This window comes from Protopterus annectens, chromosome 8.part0 (genome assembly GCF_019279795.1).
Source record: "Protopterus annectens isolate FY-2018-M chromosome 8.part0, PAN1.0, whole genome shotgun sequence".
Lineage (NCBI taxonomy): Eukaryota > Metazoa > Chordata > Ceratodontiformes > Protopteridae > Protopterus > Protopterus annectens.
The window spans coordinates 951,948,849-951,966,939 of NC_056741.1; the positions used below are offsets into that span (position 1 = coordinate 951,948,849).

The 18,091-nt window shown below is 44.1% G+C and overlaps 1 protein-coding gene across 1 annotated transcript in view; it reads left to right on the plus strand.

The window, feature by feature from the left end:
- The window catches only part of LSR (lipolysis stimulated lipoprotein receptor), a 734,631-nt gene that overhangs the window by 644,513 nt on the left and 72,027 nt on the right, over nt 1–18,091 (plus strand). The window contains exon 7 of the mRNA XM_044079331.1: nt 15,465–15,593. Coding sequence (XP_043935266.1) covers nt 15,465–15,593 — 129 coding nt within the window. The remainder of the gene's footprint in view (nt 1–15,464; nt 15,594–18,091) is intronic.

Genomic DNA, 18,091 nt, shown 5'->3' on the forward strand with positions numbered 1-18,091 from the left:
TTAACTCCTGATACTTTACCCCCTGCTCTTAGGAAACCAGACAGGTACTACAGAGTACCTGACACAAATTCCTTTTCAAAAATCCTACTGCTGATCCAGAAGCCATCTGCCATGGGCGTAAAGGTATCAAAACAACCACAGCTAAGAATCCCTCCCCTTCGGATAGGGCCTTGAATTGTCAGTTTCACATGCTGAAATACCAACAACGTATTATGGAACTTATTAAACAAAAATAGCTACCTTTACAGACTGTGCAGAAAATAAAGAATTGCATGAGCTTGTTCATTCTGCAAGCCAAGTCAGCAAGTATACATTGCAGTGTGGCTTTGACTCCCTAGAAGCATCTTGCAGGGCAGCAGCCACTGGTTTTGTACTGACAAGGCATGCTTGGCTTAAGGAACAGACCTTGCCAGACCATGTCAAATCAGTTATTAGATGCTCCTTTGAACAAAGACAAGCTGTTTGGCACCAAAGCAGAAGAAGTTCTGAAAAAGATGGAAGAAAAAGCTACATATATATGTAGAGAGTCAAATAATTCCTGCAAGTACAGTCTCCTAGATTCAGTAGGCATTGCCCGTTGAAGCATTGGTCCTTTCCAGCCCCCTCAAGGCCATCTCAAACTAGACCCAGGGGAAACAGACCCTCTAGGCTACAGTCTCAGGGTATGCAGAGATGTAAGCAATGGATTGCCTCCACCTCTAAAGAAGGGAGTGCTAAACCACCTCCTTACGGCAAAAATTCCCAATGACTTTTCAACTCCACTCCCCACCTCTGCACAACTGCTTGTGCCCCTAGGAGGAAAACTTGCCTTTCATGCAAAAAACTGGATTTCCATCACCAAAGACAGATGGTTCCTCAGCATTGTATCCCAGGGATACAAATTCTACTTCCACTCACTGCCAACCCCAAAAGGGTTCCCAGACCATCATCCAAATCAGTGGGCAGAGGCACAAAACCAAGTTCAATCCTTGCTCTCTCTAAGGGCAATTCATCTTGTTCCTTTAGAACAGATAGGTTAAGGATTCTATTCCAGACTCTTCCTGGTACTCAGAAAAGAGGGCACTTGGCACCCAATCCTAGATATTTCAATTCTCAACACCTTCCTGGTGGTACCAAAATTCAAAATGCTTACCCTGCAGCAGCTTCTTCCTATGCTGTCCAAAGCTACCTGGTTAGTCACCCTAGACTTAAAAGAAGCCTATCTGCACATCCCTATAAGGGAGTCATGCAGGAAATATCTACACTTCAGGGCAGGTTGTATGCATTATCAGTTCTCTGCACTTCCGTTTGGCTTATCCACTGCTCCCAGTGTATTCACAAAATGCCTGGCTCCAGTCATTGCTTACTGCAGACAGAGAAATATTCAAATTTACCCATACGTGGATGACTCCCTGATTCAGGCAGACAGGAAATGCTGTTGCAGCACCTGACATTTGTAAAAAAAGCTTCTATCCTCCCTGGGATTACACCATCAATGATGATAAATCAAAACTAGTCCCCAGCCAAAAGATTGTATTCCTGGGAGCAAGGTTGGACACAGTATCCCAGATGGCATTCCTCACTCCAGAAAAACAAGCCTTTCTGTCAGACTATTTTACTCAAATGGCCACCAGAACCCAGCTATCTGTAAGGAAAATCCTGCAGGCGCTAGGGTTCATGGCCTCCTGCATCCTGCTAATTCCATATGCCAGACTGCATATGAGGAAACTTCAATGGTACTTAGTCTTTGGTGCCAACATTCTCAGGACCTGGAAACTGTCATTCCTTTAAAACCCTAAGGGCAGAGTTTCTTTGGTGGGCAGCAGCATGCGACCACAACAAGGGACTGCCCTTTACTCAACCCCACGCCCCCCCATACCCTAACCACAGACTCATCAGACTATGCCTGGGAGCACACATGGAAGGCAAGTGCATTCAGGGCCACTGGAGCGCAAGTCAAATTCATCTGCACATCAACCAAAAAGAGATGCTAGCTGTGCAGCATGCTCTGACAGCTTTCAGATCCCTACTCTCATCAAACAGACACCATAGTTATGTGGTACATCAACAAGCGGGGGAACCCACTCCGCAGACTAGCCATGGCTCTGTGGAACACGGCCTTGGATATGCAGTGTTCATTTGCAAGCTCAATTCCTGCCAAACAAAACTCACTGGTAGACAACTTAAGCAGAAATTTCCTAGACCCACACGAGTGGCAACTAGAGGCCAGCACCTTCAACCTTCTGATTCAGAAATGGGGGACCCCAGAGGTGGATCTCTTTGCCTCCTCTGCAATCACCAGCTCAGCAGATTCTGCACCAGGACACCTCACAGCAGGGCCATCCTCTATCTTTCCAGTGGGTAAATCTCTCATTCTATGCCCCCCCCCCCCCGCTCCTTATCTCAAGAGTTTTGCTCAAGATAAGACAGGACAGACCAAGGACAATTCTGATTGCCCGGACTGGCCACGCCAGCAGAGGTACCCACTCCTGCACAGCCTGTCACTGGTGCCACCCTGGCACCTACACCAGAACCCAACCCTGTTCTCTCATCAGGGGGGACAGATCTTGCATCCACAACTGCAAACCCTAAATCTTGCAGCCTGGCTTATTCCTTGAACTCTTCCCCAGTAACCAGCCTAAGCAAGTGGGTGCTGGGCGTAATTCTTGAAGCCAGGAGACCCAGTACGAGGAAATCCTATGCTGATAAGTGGAAAAGGTACTGCTCCTGGATTCAGTCTAAAGGAGAGGACACAACTCTGCCCTCCCTGCCTCTAATCCTGGATTACTTAGCAGATCTGCTCCACAGAGGCCTATCCTTCTCCTCCATTAAGATCCATGCCTCTGCCCTTTCGACTCATTACAACACTGAGCCACCTCTCTTCTCTCGCCCTCTTATCAAACAGTTCCTGAGAGGGGACGCTCAACTTAAGGCCACCTAGGATAGCACCCACCCCTGCTTGGGACCTTAACTTTGTACTGGAAAAGCTCACACTACCTCCCTTTGAGCTTGCAGCATCAGCAGAGTTAAAATTCCTCTCTTGGAAAACAGCCATGCTTCTGGCCATCACTTCAGCGAGAAGAGTGTCTGAGCTACAAGCACTTATGACTGTGGAGCCCTTCATTATTTTCTATGCTGACAGGGTTTCCCTTGGGACTAACCCTTCCTTTATGCCTAAAGTGGTGTCCAGTGTGGCTCTCAACCAGTCTATCCCTTTGCCAACTTTCTTCCCTAATCCACAAAATAAAGTGAAGGATCCTGCACTCCTTGGACGTGCACAGACAGCTCAGATTCTATCTTGATAGGACTAAGCCCTTCAGGAAATCTGACTAGTTACTAGTCAGCTTTGCACCAGGGACAAAGAGCAAGGCCATTTCAAAGCAAACAATTTCCAAATGGATAGCACACTGCATCCATTTTTGCTACAAGCACCATGGGAAACCAACCTCTCAGGGGGTCAGAACACACTCCACTAGGGCAACTTCCACATCTACAGCTTTCCTCAGGGAGAGTCCTACCAGGGACATCCTGGAAGCTGCTACCTGGAGTTCTGTACACACCTTCACCAAACATTACCACCTGCCTAGCTTTTTCAAATCCAGGGTAGGTTTTGCAACAGCAGTCCTGCAAGGCTCATACTGACCAGCCCAACTCTTGACTGCCTCCACCCTTCTTCAGCTTAGGGAATCTACCCAAGTGTGATGACTGTAACATTGAAACACGAAGAACATAATACAGTTGTGTACACTTACCATAAATGTAGATGTTTGAGTGTATTCACTGTTGCAGTCCTGGATGTTCTTCGTGTTTCACTGTTGCAGTCATCACATTTGGGTTGTCTGCCTGCAGGTAGCCCTCAGTCGGCCTGAATACCAGAGTCCTGGGATTTCTGCATCAGATGCTGTCGTTCTTCAGGATGTCATGGGTATAAAACATGCAGCCGACACCATTACATCAGTCTTTCTTGCCGTGCGATGCCTGAAGCAGAAGCAGTTCACAAGTGCTGGTTGGCCGCCTCCTGAAATTTTCATTTTTCGAGTTTCAGACCTGAAGTCTTCTAAAAGATAAGTACCCCATTGGGGATCCTTTTTTCTTGCTCTAACTGACCACAAACCTGACCACAAACACATATGTCTAGCATCCCTCTACATCCCCCCAGGGGATAATATTTCCACACTTGAAGATATCCTCTCCTGGCTCTCCAATAACATTAGCAATGAAACCATAATCTTAGGAGATGTGAACATTAACTGGGCCTCCATTCAGTCTCCAACTAACTCTCTTAACATCAGCCTCTATAATTTTTCCCAGCTAATCAACTCTGTAACACGCCCCTCAAAAAACCTCTCTAGCGGCAGTATTCTAGATTGGATTCTAGTCTCACATCCCCACTATTTTTCTGACAGTGGCACTCTTCTCGACCCCCTAAGTGATCATATACCCATCTTCACTCACCGACTCCCCTCTATCCCATATCGCACCCATAATTATATTACTACCCGTAACCATAAAAACTTTAACCCAACAACCTTTTCAAACTCTCTAAAAGCAATAAACTGGAATTGTCTAAAAACATTATCCTTAGATAATGCAGTTGCCCACTTCAGCTCAACATTCCTAAAACTACTAGACTCTCACGCCCCTTTAAGGACAAAGAGAATAAAAACTAATTCCACCCCTTGGCTTACCAAAAACACACTAGCAACCATGCGCCATAGAGATAAAGCCTGGGCACTCTATCAGAAAAACAAGACCGCCCCGACTCCATAATGAATACAAAACACTTTGAAATAAAGTAAAAAAAGCTTATTATCTCTGATAGACAAAATTACTTCTCTACACTCCAAAACAATAATAAAACAAACCCTCAAAAATTCTGGAAAGGTATCTCTACTCTCCTTAACCCCAGCAAACCACAACCCCCACCCCAGACCCAAATGCTCCAGAATTAGACTTAGCTACTCAATTTAACTCCTTTTTCATTGAATCCATTGCCAAACTAACCTCCTCATTCTCTAGTACCACCTCAATCTCTAATACACCCCCACCATCCCCTGCCAACAATCTACCCTGCACTGCTGCTCCTCCCTCATTCCCATCTACTAACTCTCTATCCTCTACCTCTTCTCCCACTCTAACTTCCACATCATCTTCACCACCCTCTAATACTCCCTCTCCCCACTCACCTCTATTCTCATTAAAACCTATACCTACTTCTACTATAAAGAAACTCCTTCAGAAATTGAAGCCATGCACTAACGCACCTGATAGCATCCCTTCTTAGTTTCTAAGCATAGCTGCTGAAGCAATTGCCTATCCCATAAGCATTTTAATCAACCGCTCCATCCAAGAATCTACAGTACCCCAAATCTGGAAACAAGCCTTTATATCATACCTTTGCATAAAGGTGGCAACAATAGCAATGTCACTAACTTCCGACCCATTGCTATCCTGTCTCTCATTTCCTAACTTCTAGAAAAGTGTGTCCAACTTCAACTCTTACCACATCTCTTATATAATAACCTTCTAACTCCCACACAACATGGATTCAGACCAAATCATAGCACCATGACAGCCCTCCTCTCCTTTCTTGAAACTGTAAATAAAGCTCGTGACTGTGGCCTAATTGTTTCTACCCTACTACTTGACCTCTCTAAGGCCTTTGACACTATCTCACACAGCCTGCTCTTAACTAAACTCTCAAAACTTAACCTATCTCCCTCCTCTTTGAACTGGTTCTCCAGCTACTTATCCAATAGATGCCAAGCAGTAAAATGGAAAAAGGCAACCTCCTCATTTCTTAATACCCCCACCGGAGTTCCCCAAGGCTCCATACTAGGTCCCCTTCTCTTCAATGTATTTATTAATGATTTCCGCAAATCTATTCCATTCTCAAACATCATCCAGTATGCAGATGATTCTACCATTACCTGCTCTGCCACATCTACCCCCATACTCCTAAAGCTTACGCAAGAAGCTTTTTCAATCACTGAGCAATGGATGAAAATAAACCACCTAGCACTCAATGCTTCTAAAACTAAATTAATGGTATTTACCCCCCTCTAAAGTTACTCCTTTCGATATAAATACGTTCTCGATCAAAATACATTCTCGATCACTAGTCAAAATAACTCACTTCTGGAACTGGTGTCAGAAGCCAAGTTACTTGGGGTCCAAATTGACAGCCAGCTTAATTTCAACTCGCATCTACAATTAAATATCAAAAAAACCCATCAAAAACTAGGTATGCTCTACCGACAAAATCAGTACCTTACAACCACCTCTAAAATCACTCTCTACATCCTTTCTTATCCCCTCCCTTCTCTATGGAGCTCCACTCCTAACTAATCTTCAGTCCTCTCTAAAAAAACAACTTTCCTCTTGCTACAACAAAATCGCCAAGTTCGCTAACAGCCATAGGTCCTCCACCCACCACTGTTCCTCTCTCCAAAAACTAAAATGGCTAGAACTACCCAATCATCTCGCCTATACTCAGCTAATTCTTGCCCATAAGCTCATTTTCAACCCCTCTCTCTGTCCCTCCCTCTCTTCTGCCTTTAAGATGCACCTACCTGATAGAGTTTTAAGGTCAAACAGTCAAAATCTATTAGAAGTGCACAAACCAACTCGTCCCCCAGGCAAAAACCTACTATCCTATAACCTAGCTCGTCTTTGGAACTCACTACCACCATCCATTCGCACCACCTCTAACCATTATATGTTCAAAAAATCTCTTCACGTACATCTAGTGTCCCAGTGGGAATGCTCTTGCTCCCACCCCCATAACTAATAATGGCAATTTTCATCTTCCTTCTCTCCCATGTTTACTCCAGCAATTCTTCCTTATTTCCCGTAACTCACATTATTATTCCCATGGTATCTGCAAAGAATGTACTTGACTGCACCTATTAAGTTTATGCTTCTTACGTAATAACTACTCTGTATCACTCTGCAATATTACTTTTCATAGCCTGTAACACCTCCAAGTTTGTATAATTATCATTAGTAATCTACTGTATGTACCTAGTCTGTATTGTTTTAAATGTTTCCTGTACTTTTGAAATGAATTGCTTGTATCTTTTACATTTGTATAATTATCATTAGTAATCTACTGTATGTACCTAGTCTGTTTTTGGAGCTTTTCTCCCCAGGACTCCATTGAAAACGGGTTCATTTTGGCCCAATGCACTATTCTGGTAAACCAACTGCAAATAAATAAATAAATAAATGTCAGAAAAAGTTAATAATTGTCTGGCCTGTGGAAAGCAAATACCTCACATAGATTTTCATTCTTCTGCGCCATCTGCTTAGGCCCTGACCACAATTTTTCTCGCTCTCGGTTTTGTGCATTGTTCAACTCCCGAACTATTCGTCGTCAGGCTATTTTTGTCGCTGATTTCTTTCGCTCTTGTTCTCCTTATTCCGAAATGGCTTTGATAAGCCGTACGACTACTGATCTTCCAAAAAAATGTAAGGATAAAGACAGAGACAAACTGCATAGACCGATACTCAGTGAGGTGCCTTCGCAGCCCCTGATACCCGCTTCTACAGAGTCGCAGGCCCCTCGTGAGACCTTTTTGGAGTCCGGTATGCCACGAGTTGTTTCTTCGACTATGGATCCTGCTGATGTCTCTACCTTGGATGAGCCCGGAGCCACTGTGCAGCCACCGGCTTCTGAGGGTGTATTCCAACCTTATGATGTTCGTATTAAACTGACATCTCCGTTTTTAACTAAATCTTCCGAGTTTCTCAGGCTCAGAGTTCGCACTTCGCCTAGAAAACTGATGACCAAAGCCCATGCTCAAGCTCCCATGCCATGGAAACAAATGCTTAGAATGGCTGAAGACCTAAGAAATTTAATTAGGGGAAGCCAGCCTTCCCCCTCTGAGACAAAGGATTTATTTTCCTTCTGATTCTACAAACCGTGAGCCTGATGACTGACCCCTCTAATTACCAGGACATTCCCTTATCTCTCCCTATGAGGATTCAGATGCAGAGTATTCCATCCCCTCTGCCTCCCCTCTAGACAATTTTTCCTTTGGTGAAACCTTGCATTCCTTAAGAGAGCATTTCCTCTGGGAATGCCAGGACTACCCACAGTCCAAAAAGAGACTCTGAGAATTTTTAGACTTGCCTCCGCTCAGGCCTCTAGCTATACCCACTGTTCTGGAGATTGTAGATGATGTCTTTTTGGAATCCAGCCTTATCCCGAATACCTTGCCTCCAGTGGCCAGGAATCCTGACAGGTACTACAGAGTACCTGACTCCCACAATTTTCTTTTTAAAAATCCTACTGCGGCTCCAGAAACACTTTCCCAGGGACCTAAAGGCATTAAGGCTACAATAGCCAAAAGCCCTACCCCTTCAGACAGGGACTCCTGGGCTTTAGATAGATGGTGTAAGAAGATATACACTTCTGCTACTCTTGCCATCGGGGCTTTAAATTGACAGTTTCATATGTTAAAGTATCAACTGCATATTATGGAACTAATTAAACAGAAATTGAGGTTGATTCCTGATTTTTCAGAACATAAGGATTTACAAGAGTTCATACATTCTGCTAACCAAGTTGGAAAACATACTTTACAATGTGGATTTGATGCCTTCAAAACATTTTGCAGGGCTGCTGTCACTGGCCCGGTTCTTAGAACGCATGCTTGGCTTAAGGAGCATATCTTGCCAGACTATGTCAAAGCAAGATTATGAGATGCACCACTAAATCATGAACGCCTGTTTGGCAATAAAGCAGAAGTCCTCAAAAAGATGGAGGAAAAAGCTTCATCTATGCAAACACTAAAGCATTTCCTTACAGATGCAGCCACCTAGATTCAGTAGGCATTGACCTTCAAAAAACTGGTCATTTCCAGTCCCTCCCAGACCTTCTTTGTCCTAACCCAGGGGAAGCATACCACCACGATGACAGTCTCAGGGTATGCACAGTTCTAGGCAAGGGAGTGCTCCCACCTCTAAAGCAGTGAGTACTAAGCCAACATCCTATGGTAAAATCTCACAATGACATATCCTTGACCTACATGCAAAACACTGAAAGTACATCACCCAGAACACACAGGTATTGAACATTGTATCCCAGGGATACAGATTCTACTTCCACTCACTGCCAACCGCAAGCAGATGGCCAGATCCCCCCCCCCCCCAATCAGTGGGCAGAGGCCCAAAACCAAGTACTTTCTCTTTTCAGTATCAAGGCTATTCAACCTGTCCCAGAAGAGCATAGGGGACAAGGTTTTTACTCCATACTGTTTCTGGTCCCCAGGAAAGAAAACTCTTGTTGCTCTATCCTGGATCTGTCTATTCTCAACCCCTTCCTGATGGTTCCAAGGTTCAAGATGCTTGCTGTCCAACAGCTGCTTCCTATGCTAGCCAAGGAATCCTGGCTAGCCACCCTAGACTTTAAAGAAGTTTATCTACACATCCTCATAAAGGGAATCTTGCAGGAAATACATAAGTTTCAGAGCAGGCTCTATGAATGATCAATTCTCTGCACTTCCCTTTGGCTTATGTACTGCGCCCAGGGTATTCACAAAATGCCTAGCTCCAACCATTGCATTTTGCAGGCAGAGAAAAATTAAAATTTACACATACCTGCATGATTTACCTGATTCAGGCAGACAGGAATTGCTACTCCAGCACCTGACACTTGTAAAGAGACTTCTAACTTCACTGGGGTTCACCATCAACGAAAAGAAATCACATCAGGTACCCAACTAACAGACTGTATTCCTGGGAGCAAGCTTGAATGCAACTTCCCAGATAGCATTCCTCATTCCAGAAAAACAAATGTTTGACAAACTACTTCAATCTATTGGCCACTAAAACCCATCTATCTGCAAGAAAAATACTGCAAGCCCTAGGGTTCATGGCCTCTTGCATTCTACTAATTCCATATGCAGGACTGCATATGAAGAAACTCCAGTGGTACTTAAAAAGTTTCTGGTATCGACTTTCTCAGGACCTGAAAACCATGATTCCTATCATTCCTTGCCTAAGGTCAGAGTTTCTCTGGTGGGCAGAGGCCTGCTACCACAACAAAGGACTCCTTTCGCTTTAACCCCTGTCCCCCAAACCCTAACATCAGACTATTCGTGGAGGGCTCACATGGCAGGAACAAGGTATTCTATGCAAATGGAGCCCAAAGCAAATGCACCTGCATATCAATCAAAAAGAAATGTTAGCTGTACAAAATGCTCTGACAGCCTTCAAACACCTTATTCTCCCAGGCCAACTATTGATAAAGACAAACAGCACCACAGTTATGTGGTACATAAACAAGCAGGAGGGAACCCATTCCTACCCACTCTGCAGGTTAGCCATGGCTCTGGGGGTCACAGCCTTGAGCAACCAAGTGCACCTACAAGCTCAATCCCTGCCAGGCAAACTGTGTTCACTGGCAGATGACTTCAGCAGAAATCTAATGGACCTGAACGAGTGGAAGCTGGAACCCAAATCATTCAAGCTGCTGATTCACAGGTGGGAGGCACCAGAGGTGGACCTCTTCGCTCCCCCAACAGAATTTTCAATTGGGGAAATATTGCACCAAAACTCCACACAGCCAAGCATGGAAAGTGGATGCTCTGTCCTTTACATGGGAAAACCTCTCAATCTGTGCCTTTTCCCATTTGCCACTCCCCTCGAAGGTTCCACTAAAACTCAAACAGAACAAGCCAAGGAAAATCCTGATTGCACCAGACTGGCTATACCAGCTCTGGTACCCACCTTTGCGCAGTCCGACAGTACTGCCACCTTGACACCTGCTTCAGTCCCCCTCCCTGCTGTCCCAGCAGGAGGGCCAGATTTGGCACCCTCAATTACAAACCCTCAACATAGCAGCCTGGTTCATCCCCCAAACCCTCAGTAAATGGGTGCTGGATGTCTTCCTGGAGGAAAAAAGGCCTACTACTAGAAGACCCTATTCAGAAAAGTGGAAAAGATACTGAGCCAGTCTCAAGGAATAGACACAAATGTACCCAGCTTACCTCCTAGACTAGATTACTTAACAGAAATGTTCCACAAAGGCCTATCCTTCTCTTCCATTAAGATTCATGCCTCTGTCATTTCAGCTCATAATACTGAGCCACCCATCTTTTCTCATCCTCTGGTCAAACAGTTCTTGAGAGGAGCCAGAAATTTAGGAACCCCCCCCAGGGGTGCTCCCACTCCAGCTTGGGATCCTTTGTGTTGAAAAAAACACACTTCCACCCATTTGAACCTGCTGCTTCAGCAGAGTTAAAAAAATTCCTCTCCTGGAAAACAGCTTTACTCCTAGCCATCACTTCAGCAAGAAGAGTGTCTGAATTGCAGGCCCTTATGGCCGTGGTTCACAGGTGTATACCTGGCTAATGACCACTAGGGCCTTTATAAGCCTAGCCATGCAACCCAACTGTATCCCACAAGTTATATGTTTCAGACAATGACAGAGAGGTGATTTTTGGTTACAATATGTTTTACTGACGGACTCTGTCAATTAGAGGTGTGTGCCAGACAAGGGGGGAATTTTGGACTTCCCATCCTATGGTTCAAGTTACACTAAAATAGGGTTAGGGAAGGACTTTGTTTCACATGGATGGGGAGCCTGTTCCAGAAAGAGAATTCTGAGAAACAGATCCGTCTCTCCAACAGGTCCTATTTATGTTTTTTAGATCTAGCAGTTCTGTTGCTGTTCGTTTTGCGAATGTGAAAAAGGTTCATTAGAGCAGGGTCCAGGGATGCCTTGTATGCAAGGCATAGATCACCTCTGAGTAGTCTGTAGGATACAGAGTATAGAGATAGGGCTTTAAGGTGATCCACATAGGACATTGTGTTTATGCCCTGTATTCTTTTTGTAAGGAATCTTTACAAACGTTCCAGTTGCTGCATGTTTCTGGTCATATAAATACCAAAGAGGGCATTATACTCAATTGTGGGTCTGACAAGGGCCAAATATAGTGGTGCAATGACTTCCCTGGACCTAGATGCCATGCACTACTTATAAGTTGAGTAACACAGAAGGATTTCCTTACTACCTTGGATAAATGTTGGTTGAAGCCCAAGTTACTGTCTACATGTGTTCCCAGATCTCTGACTAGTGGATCAAGACTTGGGGATTATTTATTGATGACAGTTGTCATACTTCCCAAAAGGTACTATAATGTATTTCTTGTACCAAGTTTTACTCCATGGCTTTGGCAGTAGTCATTTGTCTGTGTTAGACCTTCTTGTAAGATGTCAGTATTTTGGGGGGATTCTATGACTGCTCTCAGTTTGTATTCATCTGCAGACTTGGTCAACCTGAGCCGTTTGACAGCCTCAACTTCTGAGAAGTAGATGCCAAAGAGGACTGGGCCCAGCACACAGTCTTGAGGGACTCCACTGGTGACCTGTCTCTTTGCTGAGGTAGTCTCACCAATCCTAACTTCCTGGGTCCTACCTGTAAGCCAGCTGGCTATTCAATGTATTACATATGGGTTTACACCTAATTCCGTAAGTTTGTTAACAATGCTGGAGTGGGGTATTGTATCAAATGCCTTAGCCAAGTCAAGTCATGGTAGGCAGCATGTACTGTTTTACCCTCACCCAGTGCCTTGGTGACCTTCTCAAAGAAGTCCACCAGGTTCAGTAGGCATGACCTTCATTGACAGACAAACTGGGATGGGTCCAGTGTCTGAAGATCTCCTATGTCTTTATGGATCATTTCCATGATAATTTTTTCCATGGATTTGCATACAATACTAGTCAGACTAATGGGTCTGTAGTTTACAGGATCAGTTGATGGTCCACTCTTATGAAGAGGGATGACTGTTGAAGCTCTCCATTCTTGTGGCACAAAGCCTGTTTTGAGACTATAGTTAAACAGTAACTACAGCAGCCCTGACAGGTCATGTTTTAGACTATTCAGGAGGCATCCTGGGATATTATCGAGGTCAATTGAGTCTATGTTCTTGGCCTTATTAAGCACAGCCAGGGCATGCTCTCTATTTGTAGTTGGTGGGGTTATGTTTGAAGGTACTTCTTGAGAGGTGGCTACAGGTGATTGGGGGGATAAAGCTGGAAATTAATTTGTCAACCAGCAGATTTCGCTACATTGTCCAGCTCAGCGAATGTGGCACCTTTGACCACCAGTTCAGCATGCTGCTGTGTACTGCCTTTGAGGATGCTGACAGAGCTGAAGAAGACCTTATGGATGGAGTTTTGTCTGGGAGGCTATCTTGACCTCAAAATTGGATTTATTGGACTTAATTAGCCCTCTTAACTGCCTGTTTATTTTGATAAGAGTTCTTATCTTTATGGGTATTACACTTTCTGATTTTAGCCAGGATTTGTTTTCCTTTTGTTGTATAACCTGTTTTAATCTAGGATGCCATCAGGGTGATTTCTTTTTGGAGTTAGTTTTGGGTTTACTTCTGGTAGTTACAGCAGTGTTTATGCCGCTACTAACATGGTTGTACTGAGTTTCTGTGAACAATTCTGCATAGGCTGCCGTGTTTTCTGGATTTGGAAGAACACTGAATTTTGACAAACTATTGCTTAATAAAAACTAGTTTGCCTTGGAATAATTCCTAACTGTTAATGGATTTACTACAGTTACCAAGCTGATTTTGATAGGAGATGGCTTTAAGGTCAAACCTTACTAGGGAGGATGTGACATTGGGGGGTGATGCAGCATTCTTCCATACTTGTGAGTACAAGATCCAGTATGTTGGAACCTGTAGTGGGCGTATCCACTAACTAGTTAAAGGTGTTTATATTTACGAATTCCAGGAATATCTGTGCCTGCAGATTTGGGGTTGTGGCGTATTCCTAGTCTATAAAAGGATAATTAAAGTCCCCCATAAGTAAGGTGTTAGGATGAAACCCTTCATTATCTTCTAGGCGGACAGGGTTCCCTCAGGACTAACCCATCTTTTATGCCAAAGGTGGTCTCTAGTGTGGCTTTAAACCTATCCATTCATTTGCCAACTTTTTTCCCTAGTCCTCAGAATATAGGGGAAAGGATTCTGCACTCCCTGGACGGGTGCAGACAGCCAAGGTTCTATCTGAACAGGACTAAACCTTTCTGAAATTCTGACCAACTGCTAGTCAAGTTTGGCTACAGGGGCAGAGGGCAAACCATTTCTACATGGATAGCACACTGCATCCATTTCTTCAGCAAACATCATGAGAAACCTGCCCCACAGGGGATCAGAACACATTCCACTAGGGCTACGTCAACCTATACAGCATTTCTCAGGGGAGTCCCTGTCAGGAACATCCGGGAAGTTGCAACCTGGAGATCTGTACACACCTTCACCAAGCATTACCACTTTACCTATCCTTTCTAAATCCAGAGCTAGATTTGCTACAGCAGTCTCACAGGGTCTGCTTGCCAGCCCTAATGCTTCTTGACTACCTCCACCCATCCTCAGCTTTGGGAACCAACCCAAATGTGATGACTGCAAAACACTAAGAACAAAGTTCAGTTGTGTACACTTACCATAAATATAGATGTTCGAGTGTATTTACTGTTGCAGTCCTGGTTACCCTCCCTCCAGCCCCCTGACTTTTCTTTACTTCTACCTATCCTTCTTGTTTGGCAAATCTTATATCATTGTTATTTGTTTTCTGCTGGGGGTGTTCTACGCCATGTAATTGCTTCCTATTTAAGGGGCTCCTGACATCTGGGGCAAGAAAAACTGATGTAATGGCATTGGCTGCATGTTTTATACCCATGACATCCTGACGTCATGGAAGAAGTGACAGCATCCAGCATAGAAATCACAAGACTCTGGTATTCAGGCAGACTGTGGGCTACCTGCAGGCAGATAACCCAAATGCGATGACTGCAACAGTGAATACACTCGATCATCTACATTTATGTTAAGTGTACACAACTGTACTTTTTCCTCCCTCCAGCCCCCTTGTCTCTCTCCCCTCTCTGTCCTTTACTCACCCCTTTCAAGGAGTATTGGTATTGGCATTTGCTTTTTACTGATGATGTTTTCCCCACCATAACTTGCTCCATATTTGGGGGGCTCCTGACATTTGGGGCAAGAAAAACTGATGTAATGGCGTCGGCTGCCTGTTTTTATACCCCTGATGACCTGACGTCTGTCCTAGAGTCACAGCAACTGACGCAGAAATACTATGCCTCTGGTATTCGGGCCGCCTGAGGGCTACCTGCAGGCAGATAACCCAAGTGTGATGATTGCAACAGTGAATACACTCGAACATCTACATTTATGGTAAGTGTACACAGCTGTACTTTTTGGTATGCTCTTAATACACTTCATTTGAATTTGTTACTTAACTCTGCATTTCATAGTGTTTTCATGGACTTTAGCATGAGTTAACATGTTTAGATTGCTTATTTAATGTTTTTAGCCTTGCTAAGATAAGGACATCACACTTTGCAAGATTAAGTAAGTCATTCTCTTTAATTTTAAGTTGCAAGCTTCAGTGAAACAGCATATAATCTACAGTCTACTGATTTATCGTTGGTTTTATGTTAATAGTGAGAAGTGGTTACCGCATCCAGGCTAACCAGCAAGATGACTCCATGCGTGTACTTTACTATATGGAGAAGGAGCTAGCCAACTTTGATCCAACTCGACCTGGCGACTCCAGTGGGAAGTATGAGAAATGTAAGCATATTTCCCATTGTTTTGCAGCTGTACTGTATACAGTAATCATAACGTATCTAGTCCTCAAATAATTTAAGTGTTTCTTGCATGGTCTTTATGCTGTGATTAAAGGAAGTGTGCTCTAATTCCACAGCGACTAACTAGTCCTTCAACTTCTGTTCTCCAAGAAACATTAATGAGCAACATTTCATGTAATCTTCATGACTTCATCTAAGTATTTTCAATTCAATCTATGTAACAAATGAGTCATGGTCTAATTCTCACCACCTCTATGGCTGTACCATCTTTAGTGAGGACAGCAGTTCAGCCTCCAATCAACATTTGCATGCTGTCCTTTTGTATAACTTGCATGATCAGTGTCCCCAAGTTTACTCCTTATCCCCGAGCAGTGTGCTTCCTTGCTTTGAGGAAGGTAGACTTATTGTCTGTTGGGCAGTGCTGCAGCTTGAAGTCTGGAATTTAGTCCACTATCATTTTGGCCTCTTGTGGTGGGGAGGTTAAAGGGTGCCTCAGCCAGGACTAAATAGTTAGGGTTTTCATTTGTTTGCTTGCTTTCATAAAGACGCATAAGCAACACAACTGAGTCTAACTGCCCTCCCCTCTTCCAACAGTCTTGCATTTGCCATCATGCTATGGCAGGAACTGCAGCAATGTCAAATTCTCAGTGCTAGGAAAGAAATATGGCCATAGTATTCACTCTTCACATCTATTGCCAGTTCCATAGTTATCTGTATATGTTTCCAGACCCTTGTCAGAAGCATTGCAAATTGAAATCCAGTGTCTGTCAGTGGGCCAGCCTTTGTCCAAATTATGCATTCATATTGTGATGTTAAGAGTTGGGGGAAAATAGTATAACATGCAGTGTTTTATTTCCCCACATTCATTTTTTCTGTCTAGATGACTTGTGCCATCTTTACCTTTAATGCCCATTTATTTTTCTGAACTGCTCTTGATTATTATGAAAATCTCTCTGTCCAGATTTTCACTGAATGCCCAGATTTTTGCCTCATATTTTTGGTCTGTTACTCATAAAATTTTTGGTTTTCTGGATTTTTGTGGCAAATCAGTGAGGACCGAATTCAGTAAGTCATGACAGGCATTTGAGTTTCAGGCTTCATGTCATTCAGAAAATGCATGGTAACACTAGATCATTTATTCTAGCAACTTTATAAGCTTATAAGAGTGATATTTAAAATTTGCCCACCCCCTTATTTTTGACATTGTCCAAATTTTGTGTGCTAAGAGGTTGAGCGCTATGGTTGTGAATAATTAGATGTACTTCTATTCCTGTGTTGCAGTATTCTAGGAGTGGTATTTCATGGCCTCACGTGACTCATACATCAGCTCCTATACATGTTGCAGTGTGTGTGGGACGTCGCACATATGGCCATAAACCAGGGGGCTTAAATGTGATGTCTGCATGCACAATTCTCAGAACTTTTCAGCCGCAGATGACATTTGCATTGTACGATCGCTTCTCCACAGATGTCGCATCCTAAGATAAGTAACCCGTTTGGCTTCTAATTTTCTTATTTTTGATGATTGTTCTTGCTAACACTTGGCTGTTGTAGCCTTTACCTGATGCCAGGGAAAAAGAGAAAGTGCCGGTGCGGGCGCCAGATACCCCGTAAAGATGCCCATGACAGGTGTGTTTTTTGCCTAGGCCAGGAACACTATCACTCCTCCTGCGCTATTTGTCAGTCGTTTGTGCCCAAGACCTTCAGTCGTTTGTGCCCAAGACCTTGTACAGCTGTGTAGCTGCATTAAACCTCTACCTGGAGAACCAACATCTTAAGCGGTTAGCCCTTAGGATGGATCCTACATTGGAGGCTGCGCCTGAACCCCCGTGCAAGAAGGCCAATGTTCCTAGGCTGCCTTCGCCTGCCGCTCCGCTTCCTGATGCACCAATTGCCATTCTAGGGATTGAGGCATGCTCGGAGGATACGTTGACTGCAGCAATATCCCTTGTGGAAGCCTTTTCGCAGCCGATGACCAGCATGTCCACAGAGCTTATCCAGACATCAACGGGGTACCAGTTTCGGTGGTACCTCCTGCAGGGATCCAGACTTTGGATGTGTTACTGTCCAAACCCGACACCAGGCCTCTCTCCACTTCCTCCCCAGCCAAAAAGAAGCAAAAAACTAAACATACCTCCACCTCTTCAGAAATCGGACTGGATTGGCAGGCCTTCACCTCTTCTCTCATGCAGGCCTTTATGGCCCTCAGGCCTTCAGCCTCAGCCACTTCCACGCTGCCTCTTCTGAGCCCTAGGCCTGCCTCTGCTTCTTCCCTCCCATCCACTACACCTCAAATCAGAAAAGAACATGATTCTTCCTTCTCATCCTCAGAAGAGTCCATTTTTTATGTTTCCCATTCCCCCAGGAATATTACTCTCCTGATGAGGAATCTGTGTGGAAGGGGATTCTCTCCCTCTGAGGACATTGCTTTTGGTGAGACCATCACCAAGCTGAAGGATTACTTTAAATGGTATACATCCC